The sequence below is a fragment of the Rhincodon typus genome, chromosome 15 (genome assembly GCF_021869965.1).
Source record: "Rhincodon typus isolate 14 chromosome 15, sRhiTyp1.1, whole genome shotgun sequence".
NCBI lineage: Eukaryota > Metazoa > Chordata > Chondrichthyes > Orectolobiformes > Rhincodontidae > Rhincodon > Rhincodon typus.
This window is the reverse complement of record NC_063346.1, coordinates 36995022-37020128: the sequence shown is the minus strand read 5'-3', so window position 1 is coordinate 37020128 and position 25107 is coordinate 36995022. Positions and strand designations below refer to the sequence as shown.

Here is a 25107-nt window from a genome sequence, read left to right as displayed (position 1 = left end):
CTTTGGGTAGTCTGTAGAAGCAGGGGGGTGTTCGAGCTTTCTGGTTTCATTTTCACGTAGTCTCTCTTGGTTATTTGTCCTGCATTTTTAGTCTCTTCAGCATTTCAGTGATCCTATTTGCCAGCTGCGGTGTTGGGTCTGTCTCTCTCCCTCTCTGTCTGTCAGCAATGCCTGTCCTTTCTCAATGTAGTCTGGTCTGTTCATAATGACGGTCATGTGTCCTTTGTCCGCTGGTAGGATTATGATTTTCCTGGCTTTCTTGACTCCTTTGAGTGCTTTTCTCTGATGTGTTGAGGGTGTTCCATTCATTCGTCTGGTTCAGTGTAGGGATTATAGTTTGTCGGATAGCTTATTGTGTTTCATCTGCAAGTCCATTACCTTTTAGTTTAGCTTCCAGAGCGGCCATGAAGTCTGTTCTGTTCGCATCTCTGTGGTTATAGTTTAGTCCACGTATTAGGACAGCTTTCTCGGTTTCTGCAAGTGGTCTATTGGATAGTTTTCTTATCCATGATTCTGCTTTGTTGTTGTCCTTGTCTTTATGGTGGATCAATTTGGTCAGTTTCTGCTGTAGAGTGTGTTTCTTCTTTGTTCTGGTCCAGTGTTGTGTGATGGTGATGGCCTGTTCCAGGGTTGTAGTCCATTGCTGGTTGGAGATGTTTTGGTATAATGATTTTTGCCGTGAAATTTCTTGCTTGTACTCGTGGAGTTGATTCTGGGCATCATTGGTCATTATCCGCAGCATTCTCCGGCCATTTTGTTCAGCTGTTTTGTTTGCTTGTGGGTTGAGTGGAGATATGTACTTAATGCTGTGGGGCAGTACTTGGTTCCCGAGGCATTCGTGGAAGATGTGAAGTTGTTTGCGGGGAGCGCTCAATCAGTTGGCAAAGATTTCCCACTGTCAGGCTACTTTGAACGTGTTGCCATACCTGACATGCAGGACCAACGCAGTTTACAAAATACCTTGCAATGACTGCAACAAACATTACATTGGCTAGACCGTAAGGAAACTAGCCATTAGGATACACGAACACCAGCAATCACGACACAGAAATGACAAAAACGACACGACAAACTTTCCCTCATCTCGGTGCAATCGGACAATGAAGGCTATCGAATTAACTGGGACAATGTGACCATCCTAGCTCAAGCCAACCACAGATGCACGGAAATTCCTAAAGGCCTGTATTTCAACCCATGATGCAATCAACAAACATGTGGAATTAGACCCCATATACAAACCCATGCAAAAAAGAACCGGAAATGACACAACTCCACTTAACAGACCAGATCAGACTAATTCCAAGCGGAGTACAACAACATCACTTCATTGGAAGCCGTACTGATGATGTTACCTAGCATGGTGATTAAACATCTGTACGATGACCAGCCAGCTCGGCGAACAAGCCAACAACCTCAAAAAAAAAACACTGCAACTGGCAATACTATTCTATTCAGCATTGTGGCTTGCATTAGATGAAAAGGTTGAAATCTATTGTGAAAGATTTTACAGATCATGCAAGCCAATAGAAAAACCTTAATCTGAAATTTTCTGTGATACTATATTTTTCACAGATTCCTAACTCATTCACAGCATGTGGGTATCAATAACAAGGCCAGGTTTTACTGCAAAGATGTGAGCTGCCTCCTTGAACCACTGCGACCATATGGCGAAAATTGTTCCAAACTGCTACAAAGAAGGGAGCTCCAGGATTTTGAACCACCAAAATGTATGGCAATATATCAATTCAGGATAATGTAACACTTGGAAAAGAACATTCTCTCTCACAGATGAAGGACTTCCTTCTAAACATTATGATTTGGTTTTATTTTTCATTCATCAGATCATTCTGGTCTGAATCCTCATAGCAACCATCTGACCTATCACTGCTTCTTCCTTCCTGATGTCTACCAACTTCAGCAATTCAACAAATAACATGACTAAAATGAAAAAGATTGAATCTGACTGGTATACAATTTAACACCAAGTAAACGTGACTTTTAGTGATTCAATTCGGTGCCAATTCATACTGTAGTCAATGTTTGAGGGAATTTGCTTCATGACAGAATGTGGTCACTCTGTGCATTTTCTGCCCACGTCCTTCTCGCTCAAAGTGATAGATGATTTGGAAAGTGCAGAAAAAGAAGTCTTGGTGAGTTGTTACAGCACCTCTTACAGAAGGTACACACTGAAGCCATGGTGTACTAATGGTGGAGGGAGTATATTCTAGGTAAATGTGAAGCAAGCTGCTTCATCTTGGATGGAAAGGTTTAGGGAAATCAGGTAATTGCAACCAGAGCGTTATATTTCATTTGATTTGATTTCTTAATTGTCACATGTACCAAGTTACAATGAAAAGTATTGTTTTGCATGCTAACCAGACAAATCATACTTATTTAAATTCAGCAAGGTAATACACAGAATGCAGAATACAGCATACAGCTACAGAGAAGGTGCACAGAAAGATCAACTCTAATAGATGAGAGGTCCATTCAGAAGTCTGATAACAGTGGGAAAGAAGCTATTCTTAAATCTGTTAGTATGTTTTCAAACTTTTGTCTTCTGCCTGATGGAAGATAGAAGGGCATATAAGCAGGGGTCTTTGATTATGTTGCCTGCTTTCCTGAGACAGCAAGTAGAAGAGATGGAGTCAATGGAAGGAATGCTGGTTTTCATGATGGGCTGGGCCGCATTCTTGTTGTTTTGGGCAGAGCAGTTGACATACTATGCTGTAATGCATCCAGATAGGATGCTTTCTATGGTGCAGCTACAAAAATTGTGCACATGCTGAATTTCTTTGACCTTCTAAGGAAGTAGAGACATTGTTGTGCTTTCCTGACTGGAGCATTGACGTGGATGGACCAGGATAGATTGTTGGTGATATTTACTCCAAGGAACTTGAAACTCTCGACCACTTCCACCTCAGCACCATTGATGCAGACAGGCATGTCCTCTACTCCGCTTCCTTAAGTTGATGACCAGCTGTTCATTTTTGCTGACAGTGAGGGAAGGGATTGTTATCCTTACACTTTGCCACTAAGCTATCTCTTTCTTGAATTTGGTTACAGTCATGAGTGTTTAAGGAGAATAAAAGAGTTAAAAGGGCTAAATATGCAGCCTCGCGGGGCATCAGTGTTGAGGGTTACTGTGGAGGTGGTGGTGTCGTCACTTCCTGACTGCCATCTTCGCGTTAAGTAGAGGATCCAGTCAAGTCTCTAATCAATGGTGGCCCCTCCAGGATGCTGATGGTGGTAGATGTTAATAGGCATGTCAAAAGGACTTGGCTGACTCTCCTGATACGGTGTGAGTATTACTACTGCTGATTGGCCCAAGCCTGAACAGTGATGGGTTTTGCTGTATGCAAGTTTGAACTGCTTCATGCTCTCGGAAGCTGTGCAGTGAACATTCCCAATGGTGCCCTTACAATGGAGGCAAGGTAACTGATGAACCAGTTGAAGATTGTTTGGTATGTGACACGGCCTTCAGGAACACATACAGCAATGTTGTGGATTAAGGTTCTCCAATACCACAACCATTTTCTTTGTCATAGTCCATGACTTCAGCGAGTGAAGAGTTCTTCCTCAACTCTAAATGACTTCAAGTTTATTAGACATCCTTGATTCTGACAAATCCTGTGTTGTCATCAAAAGCAAAAGCAATCATATCACTTGACCTTTGGAATTTTGTCCACGTTCGGACCAATACTGCAATAAGGTTCAGAGCGAGGGATCTTGTCAGAATGTAAACCAAGCATCAGGTATGTCGTTGCTAAAAGCACCTTGTTAGCACTGTCAACAAACCCTTCTGTGATGATTGTAACAAGGTCAGCCAGGTATACCTTAGACTGAGTTCCCTGATTGGGGCTGTTAATCTGGCCCAATCAGGGAGCCCGGAGTGACAAATATAAACAGGAGTGTAATGTGGAATTCACAAAAAAAAAAAATACCAGTTGTCCAGATGTTGCGACAACACTAATGCTTTATCTGGAGAGCTGAACGCTGCTTTGAAAGTACCCAGCCATAAACAGTTGTCATTTTCTGTGGGGCCAGCAATAAAGAGTCTCATTAAAAAAGCTGCTCATCACACAACCCACTCAATGGCAATGCATGATAAGAGAAAGATAAGGAAAAGAGAAAGAAAAGAAAAAGGCAAAGAAAAAAAAAAAAAGGAAAAAAGAAGAAAAAGAAAAAAAGTATATAAACTGGAGTGTCACAAGTTCTGTTCACTCAGAGCTGGCTGAGGAAGCTGAATCAGTGTCAAGGACTCTCCACTTGTAAATAAAGGGTGACTTAGTGACAGGATACCGGCCTCCGAGGGGTTGTTTGACCTTCCGTCACTTTTCTGAAGATTGAGAGTAAGGTGTTGTTATGTTGGTGCTTCCTTTGGAGCCAATTAGGTACCAGGTAGATAAATGGTAAATCTGAACAGGAACACTTATCATGCTCACATCTCCACAGACAGTTTGAGACTGGGCATAAGCTCACCCTTCCAGGTCATCTGACTAGCTATCTTAAAAGGGGCAGCACCCTCAACTACATTCATAACATCCTTCCCTCTATTTTAAAACTCCCATTAATAAACATATATACAACAATCAAGATTATACAAGCATTTTAGCCAACAAATGTACATAATCAGAAATATTTATAAAAGCATGGCAATCATGGAAGAATGACCACTCCCCCAAGATATTCCATCCGTAGACTACACCGACATGATTAGTCCCTCAGGGGGATTGCAGTTCCTAGAATACGATCTCATCTCAGGAGCCATTTCCATGTAATCTCCCAGATAGTCCTTTTATTCCACATATACATCCCTATCTGATTGGCTGTTGTTGCCTTGTGATACTACTGTTGTCTCCTCTCTGGGTATGACAACCTTAGCTCAGAAACAAGTGACTTGGTCAATACTCCTGGTTTCATCTGGACAAGTTCAGCATTCTGAGGGATGTTTCCTATTGGTGAGCTGCAGTGTCCAGTTGGTCCGCATGTCTCCTCCAGACCAGTTCATCCTCAGTCTGTACCTGTTTGAGCCAGCGCCAGGATCCATTTTTCCATCAGATGAATAATTCCAGGCCAAGACCATCTCTCTTCTTCGTAATGCCCTTGAATTTGACATTCCCACGCTTCTGGTCATCTTCCTTCTTGATTTCACTCTACCATCTGTTCTCTTCTGACTGCAATAAGTCAATTACAGTTCCCAGCTGGCAGAGGAACATTAAAGATGCCAGGGAACACTAGATCATTGTGTGTAGCATGTCCCTGTACATGCTGAGGTACTTGATGATTCACTTCCCAGCGACCTCTCCCTTTGTGAAGCCTTTATGGGTTAGCTTCATGGTTTGAACAATCCCTTCACTTGACCGTTTATTATAGGTGATACAAAGGTCATACGTCTGACTCCGTGATTTTCCAAGTACTGGCTGAATTCTTGCATCACAAACTGTGGACCATTGTCACTCACGAATTGTTCAGGGGTTCCCAAACCTGGCAAATATTTCATCCAGTCAGTCTGCTGTTGCTTCCGCCAACACCAACTTCATGGCCGCCATCTCAGGCCACTTTGGAGTGAGCATCCACGACCACTATTAGCATCTGTTCCTCTACTGGTCCCGCAAAATCAACAATTTTGCTGCTGTGGTGTTTGAGGCCATTCCCACGAGTGAAGTGGTAACAATGGCAGCCCCTTTTTTTTTTTTTAAACTAACGTTCAGGGTTGGCATGTCCCCGATTTCGCGTCAATCTGGAATTCCACATTTGACCACCAAAAGTAGCTCCTGGCTATCTCCTCCTTTCACATCATGCCAGGTATCCTCGGTGCAACAAGGGAGGAATAACAACTCTCATTCCCCACATGAAACACCCATCTGATATAGATATCTCCTATCTCTTGGACAGATAAGGGCATGATTTGGGATTTGGACCCAAGTCCCCAGAACATGACCTGGGTCTCTGGATTAGCAGTCCTACAATCATACCACTAGAGCCATCACCTCCCCCTCATCCTAAATCCCAAAAACAATTTCAGTTGAGACACATTCTCTGGTCTACAGGCCTTCATGACAGCCTCCACCTTCTTGGGCGTCTTGTGTGGTCCCTCGCCACTGATAACATGGGGCAAATACTCTATGGAGTCTTTAAAAAAAACTTGCATTTCTATCCAGTCGCTTGTAGGCCGTGCTCCTGCAATCTTTTTAGGATTTCTACTAAATTTTTCAAATGCTCCTCTTTGGAGGATCCAGTAATCAAAATTTTGTCCAGATAACTGTGGATTCCCAGCAACCCACTTCGTATTTGATCCATGGTTCCCGGAACAGAGCCAGTGCTGACATGATGCCTAAAGGAAGTCACCTGAGGCAGAAAAGGCTCTGTTTGTCACCATCAGCAGTGGTGGCTCAGACTCATTTGCAACCGATATCTGTAGGTAGGGCTGTGACAGATCCATTTTTGAAAATTTCTTTCACCTTCCCTTCCACGAGTGAAAGGGGGTATTGATCTGCATTTGGGGCTAAATTGACTGCAACCTTAAAGTCACCACAGATCCTCACCATGCCATCTGTTTTCGAGACCAGAACGATAGGAGTGGCCCATTAACTGGTGATTACTGGTTTCAATGTCCGAGTTACACCAGCTATTCCAGTTCCACCTCCGTTTAGGCCAGATGCATCTTCCAACTCCTAGTTGGAGTCTCTGGCTTCCAGCTGCAATTTAACTCCGACTCCTTTCACTTCTGGAGAGGGTGCAGAGGAGGTTCACCAGGATGTTGCCCGGTATGGAGGGCGCAAGCTATGAAGAGACGTTGAGTAGATTAGGATTATTTCCATTAGAAAGACGGAGGTTGAGGGGGGACCTGATTGAGGTCTACAAAATCATTAGAGGTATAGACAGGGTGGATAGCAAGAAGCTACTTCCCAGAGTGGGGGACTCCATTACTAGGGGTCACAATTTCAAGGTGAGAGGGGAAAAGTTTAAGGGAGATATGCGTGGAAAGTTCTTTACGCAGAGGGTGGTGGGTGCCTGGAACGCGTTGCCAGCAGAGGTGGTAGAGGTGAGCACAATAGCGTCATTTAAGATGTATCTAGACAGATACATGAATGGGCAGGGAGCAGAGGGATACAGATCCTTGGAAAATAAGCAACAGGTTTAGATAGAGGATCTGGATCGGTGCAGGCTTGGAGGGCCAAAGGGCCTGTTCCTGTGCTGTAATTTTCTTTGTTCTTTGATCTGCCAGGATTCCTTTGAAGACATCTTCGAACTTGTCCAAGATCTTCTGCAAACTCATGTTTGAGTCCACCAGCCTATTAACCACGCCCCAGTTCAACATTGTTATAACTAGAAGCATCCAAATAAGAAGGTATTTGCCTTTTACTATGTAAAGTGGTGATTCTGCACACTGGTCCCTTAACTGTACTTGCACTGGTATATAGCTCTTCAGTGGAATCACTAGTTTGTGTTTATTCGCAGTATAATCTTGGCAAGTTTCAGATGTACTGCCCTCAATTCCTCCTTATAGACTGATTCAGGAATCAGGGCCACCGCTGCACCCATATCCTCTTCCGTTTTTACAGTCTTCCCCTCTACTTTGGGAAGAATCGAGAAACGATCGATTTCACCCTGTATCGACAGTACATTTAACCGAAACTCTGCCGACTCTATGACTTCTGCTTCTTCTATAGATCCAGCTGACGCCCAGCATTACGCTTTGTCTTCAGGGTTATTTCTTTCTGACTGCCATGCTCTTGTTTGGGTTGTACCAGCAACTTCAGGCAATATGGTTCACTCGCTTTCAACTGTGGCATTGGGTTTTGAGTCCAACATGTTGACTCCTCGTCGCCAGTCTTAGCTCATTGGTGGCATTCTATAGTCGGTACAGTGTTCTGCTGAGTTTCCACAACTTGATGCACTTGGGTGCCATCAGCCAACTGGATTGCTTCACTGGCAGCCAACTCCAAGTTAGCAATTTCGCAAGCTGTCTTGAAATCCAGGTCTCCTTTTCAGTAGCTTCCATTGGAGGCTTCCTGTTGGAGGCCACAAACCAAATAGCCCCATGAAGGATATTGCAGGAACTTTCCAAATACGCACTTATTCCACCAACTTCTTTAAGGTGACCACAAATTAGGCAATCAACTCTACTTCATGCTGTACCCATTTGTAAAAATGGAAACACTCCACGATCAATGACTTGGGTGCGATTTCATTTCTTAACACTTTGCATAGCTCTTGGAATATCTTCTCTTTGGGTTTCTCAGGTTGCAGACTCTTTAGAATCTTCTTGTTCCCAACGGTACTTAAGAAAACTGGTACCATGGTGTCCTCAGTCACTTTGTTAACCTTTCAGCAAACAGTCCCCTCACCCCATACTGGCCTGCCATTTTGTTTGCTTACCACTCAACTCTCGTAGCCATTCGCAGACCGGTGAATACTCCCTCACCAGGTGTGCTAGCGTACCGTTCCTCTCTGACATTGCCCGCAGCCCGAATACCCTCACGACCACACTCTGCAATGACTTTGGTAGCTCCCAGGTGCGATTTCTCTTTTTCAACTGTCAGTCCGAGTCCCCTCATGGCCGTTGCTATCAGCCAGCTCCCCCATGAGTATCTTCTTTCCTGGTGTCAACTGCAGCCCCTCAAGACCACTTCCCCTAGACGTTACCTCCCTATTCCTGCGCAGATTCTCAAGTCATGGCAACATCTCCTCTGGACAAAGGAAAAAGGCATTTGTACATGGTTTGTGGGCTGGATCCCATTTTCATCATCAGTTGTTAATGTCGGCACTTCCTTTGGAACAAGAAGTTATATACCAGGTAAACAAATGGTAAATCTGAACAAGGATATGTCATTGACAATGCTCCCACCTCCAGAGCTGGTTCCCAATGGACATTTCTGGCTTAAAATGAATGTGATCATCTTAATTTTATCTTTTACACTCACTTGTTGGGTTCTTCCATCATTGCCATTGGATACAATTTTCCTGAAGTTGAGGCCCACAATACCTCATGTTTGTCCAGTTTCGTACATGCAGATCTGAATCAATTCAGTTTCAGAAGGGTTAAACACAATGGTGGGTGAAGATTTCAACTCCATTAGGACAGAGATAGTCACTCTTACCAATACACTTATGGATGACAGATGGATTGCTGAGAATGATGTCAAGTATGTTCTTCTTCAGTACTGCTTATCATACCATTTACCATAACAGCAGCCTAACAGCTATATCTTTGAGGACTCAGCCACCTCAGTTAGCAGTGCGCTGTCAAAATACTCTTGGTGTTTGATACTGAAGTCTGCCACTCAAAGTACAGCCAATGCCCTTATTGTCTTCAATGCTCCTTCCAAGTGCTTGCTGATGAAGCAGTGTAGAACAAGAAATGGGAGAACGCAAAAGAACTTGGGCATTACAACAGATGTTTCCAGTGTGCCTTTTGTTTTGTTCTTATTAACCAGGTTTCAATCCTTTCCTTTGCAAACAGCAAGAGTCCTTCACTTCACTCACATTTGAGCCAATTCTCAGTGTATGCCAGATGACAGAACTGAAAATGCACAACACATTCAAATTAACCTCAGAACTGGATCAGTGGAGAAACAACCTCCAAAGCACAATTACAATCAAGTGCTGACAGCTATCCATGTGGACTAGTATACTTTCAACAGTTTTTACATGTTGGCAAATAATTTATTTTTCTTCTTACTTACAGTCCTAAGTATCTGGCAAGCTATATATAAAAAGAAACATGCAAATTTTCAAATTAGATATGGAATACTTGCACTCCCACAAAGGGAACCCTACCATACAAAGTGTGTCACTTACAACATCACTTGAACTCGATAAGGTAGAAGATGCAGATGACAATGGACCAGATGATGAGTTTGAAGAGTGTTTGCTGAGACATGTTTCAGAGGTCCTGCATCTGGGCTGGCCTATGACTGCACACTCTTCTGAAATATTGTTGTTACATTTATCCAGCTGTGGTGGGCCAACGAGCAAAGTCACATCATTCCCTGAGAAAAGAGGAAGAGAAAATTTTTATTCATTACAGGAACTCTGTCTTTCATAATCATTTTTAATAAATAATCAATTTGCAATTATTTCTCAATCAATATTCATCACACAACATGGCCACAAAGTTCTAACCCATTATCATCCAAAGAAAAATCACTATTCAGTGAATTCCGATCTCACAACGGTGTTGGGTGATATGAAATTCCACTGTTGCCCTATAAATTGAAAAGTGGCCACTTGTCTGATCACATGAAGAATCTTAACATTAACGAGATATTTCAATGCTCGTTATTCAGCCTGGAAAGTAGGCAGCTAAGGTTTAGAGGTGTGCAAGCTAAGGAAGTAGAAAAGGTAATTCTGATGTCGCTTTAAACAGTGAAAATAGGACAATAAGCTACAGATTCTTCGTTATATTTGGCTCCAGCTTGTCAGTAATAAACATACAATGACATTAAATTTCTTTCAGTTATTAGTTACTAGAAATTATTACAAATACAATAATTCAGTCACAACACACCTACCATTAAATGGAGAATCATTACTGTTCGGTGGTCCCCAATGTTCATGTATCCAAGTCCTGTAGTCAGCGACTTCCTGAGTTACTCTGATTATTCGACCCAATATACTGTTAAGATATAAAGAATATTAAATGATATTTCTGGAAAAATTATTTATTATATGTTACACAAATAGTCTTAAATTGCTCAAAAATATCTTACCTTTCACATTCTCTGTTTGGGAAATATTTTGCATTTGGAGATACAGCGTGACTTAGAACAACATAGGCATAATCAAAGGCTTGCTTTACCTGCATGGCACCATAAGAACTCCTACCAACATCATTTTCTTTAGAAAAGAGAAAAACAAAAATTACTCAACACACTATGGACACCGTCTGCCAAAGTCTAATTCCATAAAATGAAACGCAAATATACCAAATCAAAATGCACTGGTCCAGATTTTGCTGTATCGTCAAAGATATTTTTAATCAAAGAGTAAAAACCTGACAGCTACTTTACCCACAAAGTTACAGCATCCACACCTGCTCAGCTAAAAGCAGAAGTCTGAAAGCCACCGGCGTTACCCACAAGCCCTGCTTCAGTCAAATTCACTGAGGGAACTTGTGTCAAGATCAATCACTACAAAGCTATGCATTGTATGCACATTACTTATGCCTAAATTACATCAATCCTCAGTTAAACAATGTAGAGAATATTTAATATTAGCTTTGTCAGAATTGTACAAAGTATACAGAAGTACTGGAGACTGCAGAATAGATCAAGTAGGATGAAACCAGAAATGCATGTATACATATCAGGAAAGGACTGATAATCTGGGTCTCTTTTGAAAAAAAATGCTCAGTGGAGGCCCAGTAGTGATATTTAAAATCATGCAAAGTTGAGAGAATGGATAGAGAGAGGGTGTTTAACTGGAGTGGGGAAAGAGGATAACATGATGTTATCAAATATTGGATTTCTTGGTAACTATCTAAATAGGGATTTCAGAAGAAATTTGTTCACCCAAAGAGTTGTAAAAGTTCACTACCACAGGGAATTATTGAAGCAAACAATCGAAATGCTTTAGGAGAAGTCAGATAAGCATATGTAATAGAGGATTATGGTGGTGAATTTTAATGAAGAAAGGTGGGAGATGATTTAAGTACAGCATTAGCACTGCTATGGACAGTTGAGCTAAATGGCCTGGTTCTGCACTGTACATCCAAATTAATTCTACATTTCTTGCTCTAACACAGCCAAGAGATTAGGGTGGTGTCAGAGAGAAGAATTGTATTTTTATTAGTGTGATATGGGCTAAATACTGCCAAACGATTTTTATCACCATCACATTAATTTTAGTTCCAGACCCTCAAAAACAATTGGAAAATTTAAAAAAAAATTTGTACAAATATGGATAAACCGTTTCCAGCAGCAGATAGGTCAGCAACCAGAGGACACAGATAGACAAAAAAGAACTGAAGATAACAAGCCCTTTTACAGCAAGTTACAATCTGAAATAAACTGCCTGAAAAGATAGTGAAAGTTGATTCAATGTAATTTATAAAAGAAAACTGGATAAATTCTTAAGTAAACGTAATTACAGGTTTGTGGGCCGTTTGTGGGAACTAAGTTGGTACAGGTACGATGTTGGATGGCTTCCTTCTATGGTAAATCATTTAATATCAAAAAATATGCAAATGTTTCCATGATTTGGGTAGCACAGTGGCTCACTGGTTAGCACTGCTGCCTCATACGGGCAGCAACCTGGGTTTGATTTCACCCTCGAGCGACTGTCTGTGTGGAGTTTGCACATTCTCTCGGTGTCTGCATGGGTTTCCTACGGGTCCTCCGATTTCCTCCCACAATCTAAAAGAAGCGCAGGTTAGGTGGACTGGCCATGTTAAATTACCCATAGTGTCCAGGGAATGCACAGGCTAGGTAGATTAGCTATGGGAAATGGGGGGTTACAGGCAAAAGGAGGGGGTTGGGATCTGGAGGGATGCTCGTCAGTCAGTCAATGTGAACTCGATGGGCCACATGGTCTGCTTCCACACTATAAGAGTTCTATGATTTATCCATTTAGTGTCTAGCACCAGGTATATCACTTTAACACTTTCTAATTTAATTTAAACAATCATAAAAAAATTCAAGATTATATAACCTGAACAAATATTTTCCTCATTTCACGTACTACATGTTAATTTGTCTGACAGCAGAGCAAATTTAAGAGCAGCTTTAATGGACTGCCTGTTTATGCTAGTACATTTTGGAATACTATCTTGACATTTATTCCTTGTATATATTTTATTCAGTCTTTTCAATCTTTGTTTTGAAATATTTCACTTAATTTCCTGTTCTTTACTTTCTGCTGTGTAGTTGTAGTGGAATGTATATTTTATTGATTTAAATAAACTTGAAAGATTCCAAATAATTAACAATCCAAACTTGAAATGATTGGGTCAATTTCTGATGCATTTTTGCAATAAATTGATGAGAAATACACTTGTTGATCATCCTGCAGCCAAATGGTCTCCAGCACACAGATTTTTGTATTGGTCCATATGGGTAAATAGTATTAAAGATTTAAGATTAAATTTTTGTAAACTTATAACTGAACTGTTAAATACACTGACAAACAAAATCCTTAGCTGTACGATAGATTGCGACACCAGAAACACAAGTTTCTTAGTTAAGTGCTGTTACACCTTTATACAGCACATTACTGTGCATCATGGAATTTAAAAAAAAAACAATTTTTTCAGGCAGCAATTGACAACATTCATAAACTACCTTCATAAATATCAAATGAAAACATAAAAACACAGGTGCTATTTTATTGCATTTACTATAAGTTACTTTGACTACTTAGAGCACAGCTAATGTCAGACATTATACAAAAAAAATGAAACTACTCAAAATATTTTACTGCAAACTTAGAGAAAACATGAAAGTATTTTCATGGCAGTTACTTATTAATATTTTGAAGAATTACAATACCCTAGTCACAACACTAGCTGATAATCACTTCCATGCATCAGTAACTCTACAGGAAAGGGAAGAATACATTTAAGAGTGTTATCACAAAATAAATTTCTGACTATATGTTTTCCACATTATCTATAATCTTAATCATCACTTCAGTACCATTGGTATTTGAACAAATTACACAACTTTTCTCTTCAGGGAAGAGGGAAGAGGAACACAGGGAAAGAAGTGTCAAAATTTTGAGCGACAAATCTTACAGCTATATGGAGGGATGACATTTTAGAAAGCTGTTCAAATGAAATTTTATGGGTAGAAATTAAACATCAAAAAGGAGCAATCACATTGCTGGGAGTACGCTACAGGCCTCTTAACAGTCCAAGGGAATTAGAAGAGCAGATATGTAGGCAAATCTGAGGGAAGTATAAAAGTAGTACAATAGTAATAGTAGGGGATTTCAACTTCCATAACATTTACTCGTGCAGTCAAAGTGTGAAATATTTAGAAGGAGCAGAATTCTTAAAATACATCCAGGACAGCTTTTTAAGCCAGTATGTAGAGGGTACTACGAGACAACTGGTGGGTCCTGGTCTTCATTTTATGTAATGAAAAAAGGTAAGTGATTAAAATATCAGATGGGGAGCATTTTGCACATGGCAATCATAACTCCATTAGATTCAAAACTGTTATAGTAAAGGACAAGAATGTGTCTGAAATCAAAGTTCTAGATTGGGGAAAGGCTAAATTTAATAAGATCAGATATGACTTGGTCTAAGTGGACTGGAAACAGATACTTTGTCTCAGAACAGTGGGATACATTCAAGAATGAAAATATTGAGAGTACACCTAAATATGCAGGACAATCAAATCCTGAAAACCCTGGATATTGAAGGATACACCGCATTGGATTAAGAGAAAAAGAGAGTCTAATGGCAGATACTGAGGGCTCAAAACAGCAGAAGCCCGAGATGAGTGCAGAAGTGCAAGGGGGAACTTTAAAAGGAAATTAGGAGTGCTAAAAGCAGAGATGAAAGGATATTGGCAGGGAAAATGAAGGAAAATCCCACGTTCTTTTACAGGTATATCAAGGGTAAAGGGATAATGATGAAAGAGGAGGGCCCATTAAGGAGCAAAACACTAATTTGCATGTGGAGCCAGAGGACGTGGGTAGGCTTTTACATGAATACTGTGTCGGTGTTCACTAATGAGAGCAATGATACGGGAAATCAGGGGGCAAGTCTGTCCTATATTTCTTGAAATACATCATACAGACAAGATTCTGAGTGGTCTGGCAAGCTTAAAAAGTAGCTAAATCTCTAGGGCTGGATGAAATGTATGCCAGCTGAGGCCAGGGAGGAAGGGGCACTAGTAAAGCCATTTAATTCCTCTCTGGCTACTGTACTTCATGTGTGGCCAATCAGTCTAACCTCAGTGGATGAAACTGTTGGAAATAATTCTGAGGGTCAAAATCTGCCTGCAGTTGGTGAGAAAGGAGTTAATCAAGTACAGCATGGTTTTATCGTTAAGGGGAGGTCACATCGGACCAACTTGATTGACTTTTGCGAAGAAATGTGTAGATGACAGCAATGCTTTTGATGTAGCATGGACTTCAGCAAAGGTTTTGATAAGGTCCCATATGGGAGGTCGATAGTGAAGGTAAAAGCCCATAAGATGCAAGGAAATTTGGCAAACTGGATCCATTAATGACTGAGTGGCAGGAAGCAGAGGGTGATGGTTGAGGTTTCTTCAAGTAGAAGTCTGTATCCAATGATGTTCCACAGTGGTCCATGTTGAGGCCCTTGCCATTTGTGGCTTACATAAATGATTTAGGCTGGCAAGTAGGCGGGTTGATTAAGAAGTTTGCAGATGATACAAAAATTGGTGGGGTGATAGAAGTCAGAAGGATAGCCTAAGATTACAATTGGATATAGACTGGATGGTCAGATTGACTGATCACTCCAAATGGAATTCAAACTGGATAAGTATAAGGTGACACATTTGAGCAGGACAAATAAAGCAAGGGAATACACCTTGGATGGTAATACAATGGGAAGCACTGAGGATTAGCGGGACTTTGGTGTGCATATCCACCAGTCCCTTAAGGCATCAGGACAGGTGGATCAAGTGGTTAAGGTAGCATATGGTATATGTGCCTTTATTAGCCGAGACAAGAGTGTTTAAGCGCAGAGGAGTTAAGCTAGAACTGTATAAAACATTGGTTAGGCCACAGGGAGAGCATTGTGGCAGTTCTAGAATCCACGTTATAGGTGGGATGTGATTTTACAGGAGAGGGTGCAGATAAGATTTACTAGGATGTTGACTAAGCTGAAGAGTTTCAGTTACGAAGATAGATTGGACAGCCTGGGTTCTTTTTCTTCGAGCAGAGGAGATTGAGAGGGGACATGATTGAGATGTGTAAAATTGAAAGGGGCATAGATAGGGTAGACAGGAAGAAACTTTTCCCTTGATGAAGGGATCAATGACCACAGGGATTAGATTTAAAAGGTAAGGGGCATAAAGGTATCAAGATGTGAGGAAAAGCTTTTTCACCCAGATAATGGTGGGAATCTGGAATTCATTGCCTGCAAGAGTGGTATAGGCAGCAACCCTCTTGGCATTCAAGTAGTATTTAGATGTGCATCTGTGATGCCAAGGCATACAAGGCTATTAGCCAAGTGATGGCAAGTGGGATTAGAACGATTAGGCAGTTGTTTTTGACCGGCATGGGCCGAAGGGCCCGTCTCTCTGCTGTTGATCTCAAATAACTATAATATTACCTTGTTGCAGCGGATCCTCAATATAAAGCATTGATGGCCTGTATCCATCAGCCATCGTTTTTTGCACTTCATCCTTAGCAACATATGAGCCCCCATCATTTATCCGAATACCAGTCTTAAGATAATTAAAATGCCTTCCATACAGTTCAAAAAATTCAATTAGAAGCACACCAAGGTTAGCATCACAGCTGCAGACATCTTCTCGAGGATGTAACTACAAACAAAGGAATATTATGGATTAAGTTAAGTTACGTTTTGATTTTGCAAAAAATAAAAGACATCAAACATTTCTTTAAAAAAATGACTTCTGCCTTCTTTAGGTAACTGTAACCATGAAGCTGCCTTTAGGATGGAAGGCTAAAACAGATGAACTATGGACTTATCAATAATTCAACCAACCAGAAAGACCAAAGGGACATTGCAGAATTTTTGCATAACAAAATAGAAAATCACCTCTTGTGTAGCATCTTTGGTGAGACAGAAGGCATATTTCTAACAGCAACTTATGAACTCACATGCAGTCACTAACACTAACTTCAATATACAAGTAGTATCACCAAAAACTCCTAATAAGAAGCATGATACCACATAGTTAACAGTTTACATTACAGATTTCTTCTCCTTAGAGGAGTCTGCCAAGAGAGATCCTTAGCATGAAGTACCATGTTTACAACAGCTAGGAAGAACAACCAGATTCTCATACCAAATAGGTATGAGGAATTACAAATAACTATTCAATTATGCTCACTTTTGAGGCAACGATTTGCTTAAATGAGGGACTTTATGATGGGAAAACAAGAGGAAAATAGAGAAACACAATTTACTATTTATTTTCTAGAATACATTAAGAAACTTTTCTGCAACAATGTGTTTGAGAATCAACAAATGATAGTTGTGTTAGAGAGTTGTAGTAAACAAAATTAAACAATGTTTAGAGATTAGAGAGTATTTTCAGAAAAAAAGTGATGAGAAAATGTGAAACGTTTAAGCATTGATAGAAGCGTTACTGTGCTGAACAAAATTTAGATGATAGATCTGTTACATGACTTTTTTGTATTTGTTTTCACAATAGAGGAAGACAATAAATTGCCAATTACACAGTAAACATAAAAACAGTTAATGGGATAGATTAACTGAATTTAAATCAAGTGAATGAAATGGTAGAGCAGGAATATACCAGAATTTAAGACAGAAATCCCCAAGATTTGATGGTTTTCACTCAGGGTATTATAACAGAAAGTTAGGCAAATTGCAAATACATTGATCACCCTTTCCAAATCCCTCTAGATTTGGAAACTGTATATTCGATCTGAAAATTGCAAGTATCACTCCAGTGGTTTGGACAGGGGATAAGGAGAAACCACAAATCTACAGACTAGTCAGTTTAACATCAGTTATGGGCACGTTATCTATTTCAGTCATGTGAATATAATTTAAGCCTTTTTCAAATACTAAAAAGTTCCAATATGGAGAAGCAATCTCCCACATTGAAGAAGTCCTTCTTTTAAAAATAGCATATAAATCTTAAACCGAGAGCTATGCTATTCAAAAAGCACTTTTTCTACAGGTTTTTTGAATTTTCTCAAGTGTGGACGGAGTGCAATTGAAATTTCCAACTGCAATATCAAAAGATTCTTCTTTAAAATTATCAGGGAAGGTTATGTAGGGAGGTAGTTCAATGACAAGGAAGTGGAGTAGAGGCATAAGTTAGATAGGATCTAATGGATCACTCAAAGGGCTGAGTGCCTGCATATGTGCTTCAATATTCCTAAGAAACTAGGTGAGAACATACATAATAATCTGCAGATAAAGTTTTTCACCTGTAGAAAACTAACAGCCATTAGGAATAGGCTGTAGGAGCCAATGCCACCAGTGAACACTTCATTTAGGTCTCTCTGCAGCAGGAACTGCTTCAGCACTAGAACCAGGTACGGGAGCACAGGAAACTTCTACAGAAAAGAAAACACTTGATAGGTGTACACAGGAAATTAGCAGTGTCAAAATAATGTTCATCCTTAAATGGTACTTTTGGAAATCTGAAGTAAAATTACCAAGGACATGGAAAAAAAGAAAAATTCAACATGAAGAAATTAATAACTTTACAACATTCTACTGTACATTTATTTTCAGGTTTTCATGAGTATCAGTGGCAAGGCCAGTATTTGTTGCCCAGGCCCAACTGCCTCTGAGAAAGTAGTAGTTAGTCCCTTTCCTAAAATCTGTAGGTCATGTGGTGTAGCTACATCTACAGTGCTGTTCCAGGATTTTGTCCGAGCAATAGAGAAAAAAAAACAGTAATAGAGTTTGAAATCAGTATGATCTGTGTCTTGGACAAAAACTTGCAGACGGTGTTCTCATGCCCTTGTATGTAGTAGAGTTCTGAGGAAGGGTCACTCGACCCAAAACGTTAACTGATTGCTCTCCACAGATGCTGCCAGACCTGCTGAGCTTTGAACCATGTGCATTTTTGTTTCTGACTTACGGTATTTGCGATTCTTTCGGTTTTGCAGAGTTGCTGCAGTGTATTTTTCATTTATTTCACTGAAATAAGACTCCTACACCTGTATTTGTGATCCCTTTTGCTTTTCCATTCCATTTAACTCTCAGTTATCCATATGTTCAACCCTTATTCTTCCCAACACCTCATACTTACCTGCATTGAAATTAATTTTCTAATTACACTTACAAAATTGTTGTTAACAACTTTTCAAATTCTGGAATCACAAGTTCCAAGGCAATAGTGGCCACTATGGAGCTCTAACCAAGGTATAACAGTTGCCTTTACATAGACAGAGGTGCCCCACTTTCACAGTCCCTCTACCTCATCCCACTCCTGCGGGTCTCTCAGAGGCATCACAAATGTTTTCATATTTCAAAACTGGATCACAAGGGAAAATGTTTGGGAAGCTCTGCCGGAAACTGACTGATCTCAAATGTAAGGGCTGTGCTATGAGGACACGTTGCATTCTTAAAGACACATACAACAGATTTAAGAACAGCTTATTAATAAGATCATCAAATTTTGCCCAAAGGAGCAATACATATTTAAGATAAATCAGCTAGGCAGGGGATACATACACTTAACTAGAACATTCAAAATGAGACTACATAAAAGGGGGAGTTGAAATACCAAACATGAAATTTTAGTGAGATCCTTTTCAGTCACAACATGGGAAAGGAATTAAAAAAAAAACAAAAATTCTTTTGGGCCACTTTACTATCCCAGCAATGTTACATCAGAAAATGAAGAACCAAAAGTGATCTTTATGTGAAACTTGACTCAAATCAATAAGTATCTTTGCTGATCTATTAGCTTCAGAATTGATAAACAAATTTAAACCAAGAACACATTTACCTTATTGCATGTGAAATATCTAAAGAATGGGAGAATTCAGTTCAAGGTCATGGCCGACATTCATCCCCAAACCAACACAACATAAATTACATATTATAGTGCAGAATCTTCTACCTTGATAAATTCATGAATAAGCTGAGCAGCTTTTACTCCATTTTGTACATTGAAGCTGATGTCAACTTTTACTTCAGTGTAGGAGTCTGTTAGTTTAATAATAGGTACCTAATGCATAAAGAACAAAAAAAAAGTTAATACAAAACAAAAATTATAAAAAAGTGATCTAATTTTTGCAGAACTCAATTTCTTCCTGCCAAAACAATAAACAATTGAAAATTAACTAAGCAAAGTTGCTAACCAGTCAAAACAAACTATATACCATGACATTACCCAAGGGTTCAGGCAAGATTTCCAAGGATGTTGCCAGGGCAGGAGGGTTGAGCGATAGGGAGAGGCTGAATAGGCTGGGACTATTTTCCCTGGGGCATCAGCGGCGGAGGGTGACCTTATAGAAGTTTATAAAATCATGAGGGGCATGGATAAGATAAATAGCCAAGGTCTTTTTCCCAGGGTGGGGTGTCCAAAACTAGAGGTCATAGGTTTAAGAAGAAACGGCAAAGATTTAAAAAGGGACCTAAGGGACAATTTTTTTCATGCAGAGGGTGATACATGTATGAATGAGCTGCCAGAGGAACTGGTGGAGGCTGGTACAATTACAACATTTAAAAGACATGTGGATGGGTTTAGAGGGATATGGGCCAAATGCTGGCAAATGGGACTAGGTTAGTTTAGGATATCTGGTTGGCATGGACAAGTTGGACTATGGGTCCGCTTCCATGCTGTACATCTCTACGACTAATTATAACCTGAAAAATACTACAAAGAATATCTGCATAATCTCTCAATAATTACGAGCACACGTTTTCAAATTGATGCCAACAATCAAAATGCGGCAGACAGTCTTGGGGTTTGCAACAACTTGCAAATGATGTCCCTAGAATGAAGACAGTTGTTGACTGCATTCATATTGCCATCAGACATCTTTAAAACAAATTAGTACCGTTGATAACCACAAGGGATTTCACTGAATTGACATACAGCTTGGTTGCGATCAGAACAATTGGAGTATATACATCTGTGCCAAATTCCCAGCAGCAATCATGATTCATTTTTCCTGTGGCACTGAAAGGAATATTTTCCACTTTCCAACCTCCAAAGAAGATTTGCAGTTTAGGCAAAAATCTATCGCTGTTCTTCAGAACAGAGTAGCTGAGCCATACGATGGCTCTCACACCACGAAGAAGATCATTCAGTTCACTTTCTAGCTCCTTAAACCAAGGTTCAAGGTGCCTTGACATGCCTCAGGATCTCTGCAGTATGCTCCAAAGACAGTGTCCACCACTGCTGTGGCTTGCTACATCGCGCACAATATTGCTATCCATAGCAGACTGAAACTGGAACAGGCAGATCCACTAAATGAAGATTGGTTGAATAAATGCAAGAAAGAGTAGAAGGTCTACCTAGTATTCTTTGCAAAGAATTAATTTTCAATTTTTAGGTGAGGTGAAAGGATGCTACATTAAAAAGCTAAAACCAGAATGCATTATTAGCAGTTTTACGTGCATGCATTGCATGACATTGAAAACATTTAGCCAACTTGTACATTAATCACTGACAGATTTATTAACAGCTTTACGAACATATTTCAGATGTATCAAATGTGAAGATTTCAGCAGGCACCCAAACACAAACACAATCAGTTGCATTAATTTATCTATGGTGCTTTTTTGGAAAGAAAATTGAAAGTTCACTTGTTAGGACAATTAGAACGAGCTCCTCTACTGAAGCTTCAGCTGACTGTTATAGATATTGAGCCTCTTCAATTGCAATCTATGTAATCTCAATCTTGAGAGGTCGTGGACTGTGAACTGCAGCTCTTCAGGGTCGTCTGGCTAAACTGGCTTTCAAGCATCATGGAGAACTATTGGCTGAGGTGGTGCTAAGTGAGCAGATACACATATTATCCTTTGTCCCCGCAATAGATCACAATCAGATCAACCGGTGATCATAATGAATGGTGGAGTAGGCTGATGCACCAAATAGCCTATTCCTACTGCTATATCTTATGACCCAAGCCATTATTATAGATTGTAAATAGCTGATACCCAAGCAGTTGTGTGATTAGTTGTTACAGCTGCCAACTCAAATATGTCCTTTTTATTCCTATTGTCTGCCAATCAATTCATATTAATATATTTATCAAATTCTTAGGAGACCCAGTTTTGTGTTGTGTTATGAACTCTTGTTATAACCTCTTACAGAATGCTCTTTTGAATGTCCAAATACTTGACACCTACTGGTTCCCCATATCCATTCTGCTAGTTACATCCTCAAGGATTGTTAATAGATCCTTCTTTTGGGATAATCATGTGGACTCTCCTTAATTTTATCTTAGTTACAAGTAGAACAACCAAAATTTGACTGAATGTCAAACATACTCAGAGCCTACTTTTGCTCTTAATTCATTTGTTCGTATGATTTTTGTAAGGATTCTGAACTAAAGGCCTAACAATGGGCTACTATAACAGCAACCAGAATACTACTTGCTCACTGTTATGGAATGAGCAACAAATGGTCACTTGGCCAGAAAAAATTCACATCCCAAGAACAAATAAAGAAAACAGATGTTAGGCTAACTTGTCTACAGTTTTCAGCAAGAGACTGATGTTTACTAACTTCAATTTTTGGTAACTGTTCTGGAATCCAAGGGATTCTGGAAGACCAATATAAGTAATACTTTTTAGATGACTATTACCAAGACTAGCAATTCCAGATTTATTAACTGAATTTAAACTCCAACTGCATAACTGGATTTGAACCTGGATTATTGGTCCAATGACATGACCATTCTAAAACCATGTTCCCAATATCTCTGTCATTTCCTTAATTTTAATTGTATTTACTTTCATTAATTGCTTCCTACATACATAACTATTCTTAAATAAAAGTATATCGATAGGTTTCTCCTGCAGAGGCAGGAGGCAAAGGTTTAAGTGATTAGAAAGGAGGAAGTATATGGGTCTTAGTCAACGTAGTAGATAAACTATAAAAGGACAAGAAGCAAATGTAGCGAGAATGGGGGCGGTAATTCTGAAGAGAGCAGTTTGAGTGAAAATAGTCATGAAATCAGATACAGGCTCCTCCTCATCAGGCAAGAAAAGCAGTTACTGAAAACATTGAAGGCAGTAAGCAGCAGATTAATGTTTATTGAGAGTGAAATTGAGTCTTGGTATAAATTTCCTTTGTGATTGACAGTGAAGGATCTGTTACAGGTTTGGAGCAGAGAGTAGAGGAATTAATATCACAAACAGAAAAAGACAGGAGGATCTTACAGTCATAGCATTGCTGCCTCACAGCGCCAAGGACCTGGGTTCGATTCCACCCTCGGGCAACTGTCTGTGTGGGTTTCCTCCGGGTGCTCCTGTTTCCTCCCACAGTCCAAAGATGTGCAGTCTGGGTGGATTGGCAATACTAAAATGCCCAGAGTGTTCAAGGATGTGTAAATTAGGTGGATTATAGGGGGATGGGTCTGGGTGGGATGCTCTGAGGGTCAGTGTGGACTTGTTGGGCCGAAGGGCCTGTTTCCACACTGTAGGGATTCTATGATTCATTTACTATCTGATACTTCTTTCCAGGCTTTCTTAATGGGGTCATTTTGTATCATTTGCCACATTGTGTGCAAGTTACATGTCTCCTGGCCTTAATGTCAGAAGTCACACGACACCAGGTTATAGTTGGAACAAATCCCCTTTCCTCATTCAAGCCATGGCCAATGTGTTGAAGAAACAGAACCTGACATTTACTGTATGTAACCTCTCCTTAGGAGCTTTATTCTCCCTTGAAATGTACTGACACATGCAGGTGGGCTCCCAATACATTCAGCCACTCCAACAATACAAGTTGGATGCAATGTTGCAATAACACCACATGCATCAATGTCACTTTTAAAACTACAATCCACACCGTTCATTTGCTAACAACAAACACTGCAATCGTATTTTTGTATTTGCCAGTTTTTTCTCCAAGATAGACAAAAAGGATTAACATGCAAAAATAAACTGAAATACTTACGGTTGCTTTATCCAAGACTTTGACAGAGCTCTCATCAGCAACACTGTGTTTCCTAAGTGCTTCCTCTAAAGTCCAAAGAGGTAGACTCTCCCATTTTCCAAACACTACCAAGTCAATATCACTGAACAGCAGAGAATAAAAAGCAGTAGTGAATTACTTTTTTGATTCTCGGTAAAAATTCCACATAAATGGAAATTTGCACACCACAAATTTGAGCATGACTCAGCCAGGCATTTCATCAGGAAATTAGAAAGACCAACACAATACAAAGCGAAAACAGTTCATGCAATTGGTTAAATTTTGAAAAAAAAGGATTCCTACAAAAGCACTTAAATAGGAATACACATCGGTCAAGCTACTCTGTAACAAACGCTTCTTCAAAATTCTGAAGGGTCACTGGATTCTCAAAAGTCAACTGCTTTCTCTCCACAAATGCAGCAGACCTGCTCGGTTTCTCAAGCATTTTCAGTTTTTGTTCTTTTTTTTTTATTCAAAGTTATCTGGAATATTTAGCATTACTCTTTGATTAAATGATTCATAAGTGTCAAACTACATACAACACAACCCATTTTCATGGTTCTGCAAAGGCCAAGCCAAATTTGCATCAAATATTAAAAAGCCATGTTGAAGAAACAGAACCTGACATGGAATCGTGTTTAAATTTACTAAATGTAATCTCTCCTTATGAGCTTTATTCTCCCGAGACTCCTATAGAACTGACACACACAGATGGGCTCCCAATACATTCAGCCACTCCAACAATACAAGTTGGATGCAATGTTGCATTAACACTACATGCATCAATGTCGTTCAGTTTTAAAACTACAATCCATATTTGGGGAACCACACCATTTATTCTGTTTCGTTTCATTTCATTGATTTCGATTTTTAAAAAAATAATAATGAAGACATTTTTGCATAAACCTATGCTGAGTCTCCAAATAATATTACTGTCCATGTTGGAGCAATGATTACTAGTTTGAGTATTCTTCAATTTAAACACTTAAAACTAAAGACCAAAAATGTTACTTCGACAGGTAAGTAAAGGATCTAACCGAGAAAAATCACAATCTCTGCGGCTCAAATACCAGCCAGACTACTAAGTTTGCAACAAGAAATGGTCGATAATGGAAAGGGCTTAAAAAAAAAAAGTTCCTTTGGTCAATTCTCTGCAATTTCATTTATGCAAAGCACAGAGCATCTTGGTGCACTGACCTAATTTGGGAGTTTACTTCAGTTGCTATTAACAATGGTCAACGTGGTCTAAAGCCAAGATAAGTACAACAACAAAAATAAAGAAGCAATAGAACTGCAAGAATAATTGAAGGTTGAACACCCTCATCTAATGAAAATCAATGTAGCTTTCAAA

The 25107-nt window shown here is 39.7% G+C and overlaps 1 protein-coding gene across 2 annotated transcripts in view; it reads right to left on the bottom strand.

The window, feature by feature from the left end:
• The window catches only part of tent4b (terminal nucleotidyltransferase 4B), a 67958-nt gene that overhangs the window by 6856 nt on the left and 35995 nt on the right, over positions 1-25107 (bottom strand). For both annotated transcript variants that reach the window (XM_048606029.1, XM_048606030.1), the window contains exons 4-10: positions 23739-23859; positions 19725-19832; positions 18076-18204; positions 16256-16469; positions 10719-10845; positions 10521-10624; positions 9808-9998 (exon numbers count right to left, since the gene is read on the bottom strand). In XM_048606029.1, the coding sequence (XP_048461986.1) occupies positions 9808-9998; positions 10521-10624; positions 10719-10845; positions 16256-16469; positions 18076-18204; positions 19725-19832; positions 23739-23859 (994 nt within the window). The remainder of the gene's footprint in view (positions 1-9807; positions 9999-10520; positions 10625-10718; positions 10846-16255; positions 16470-18075; positions 18205-19724; positions 19833-23738; positions 23860-25107) is intronic.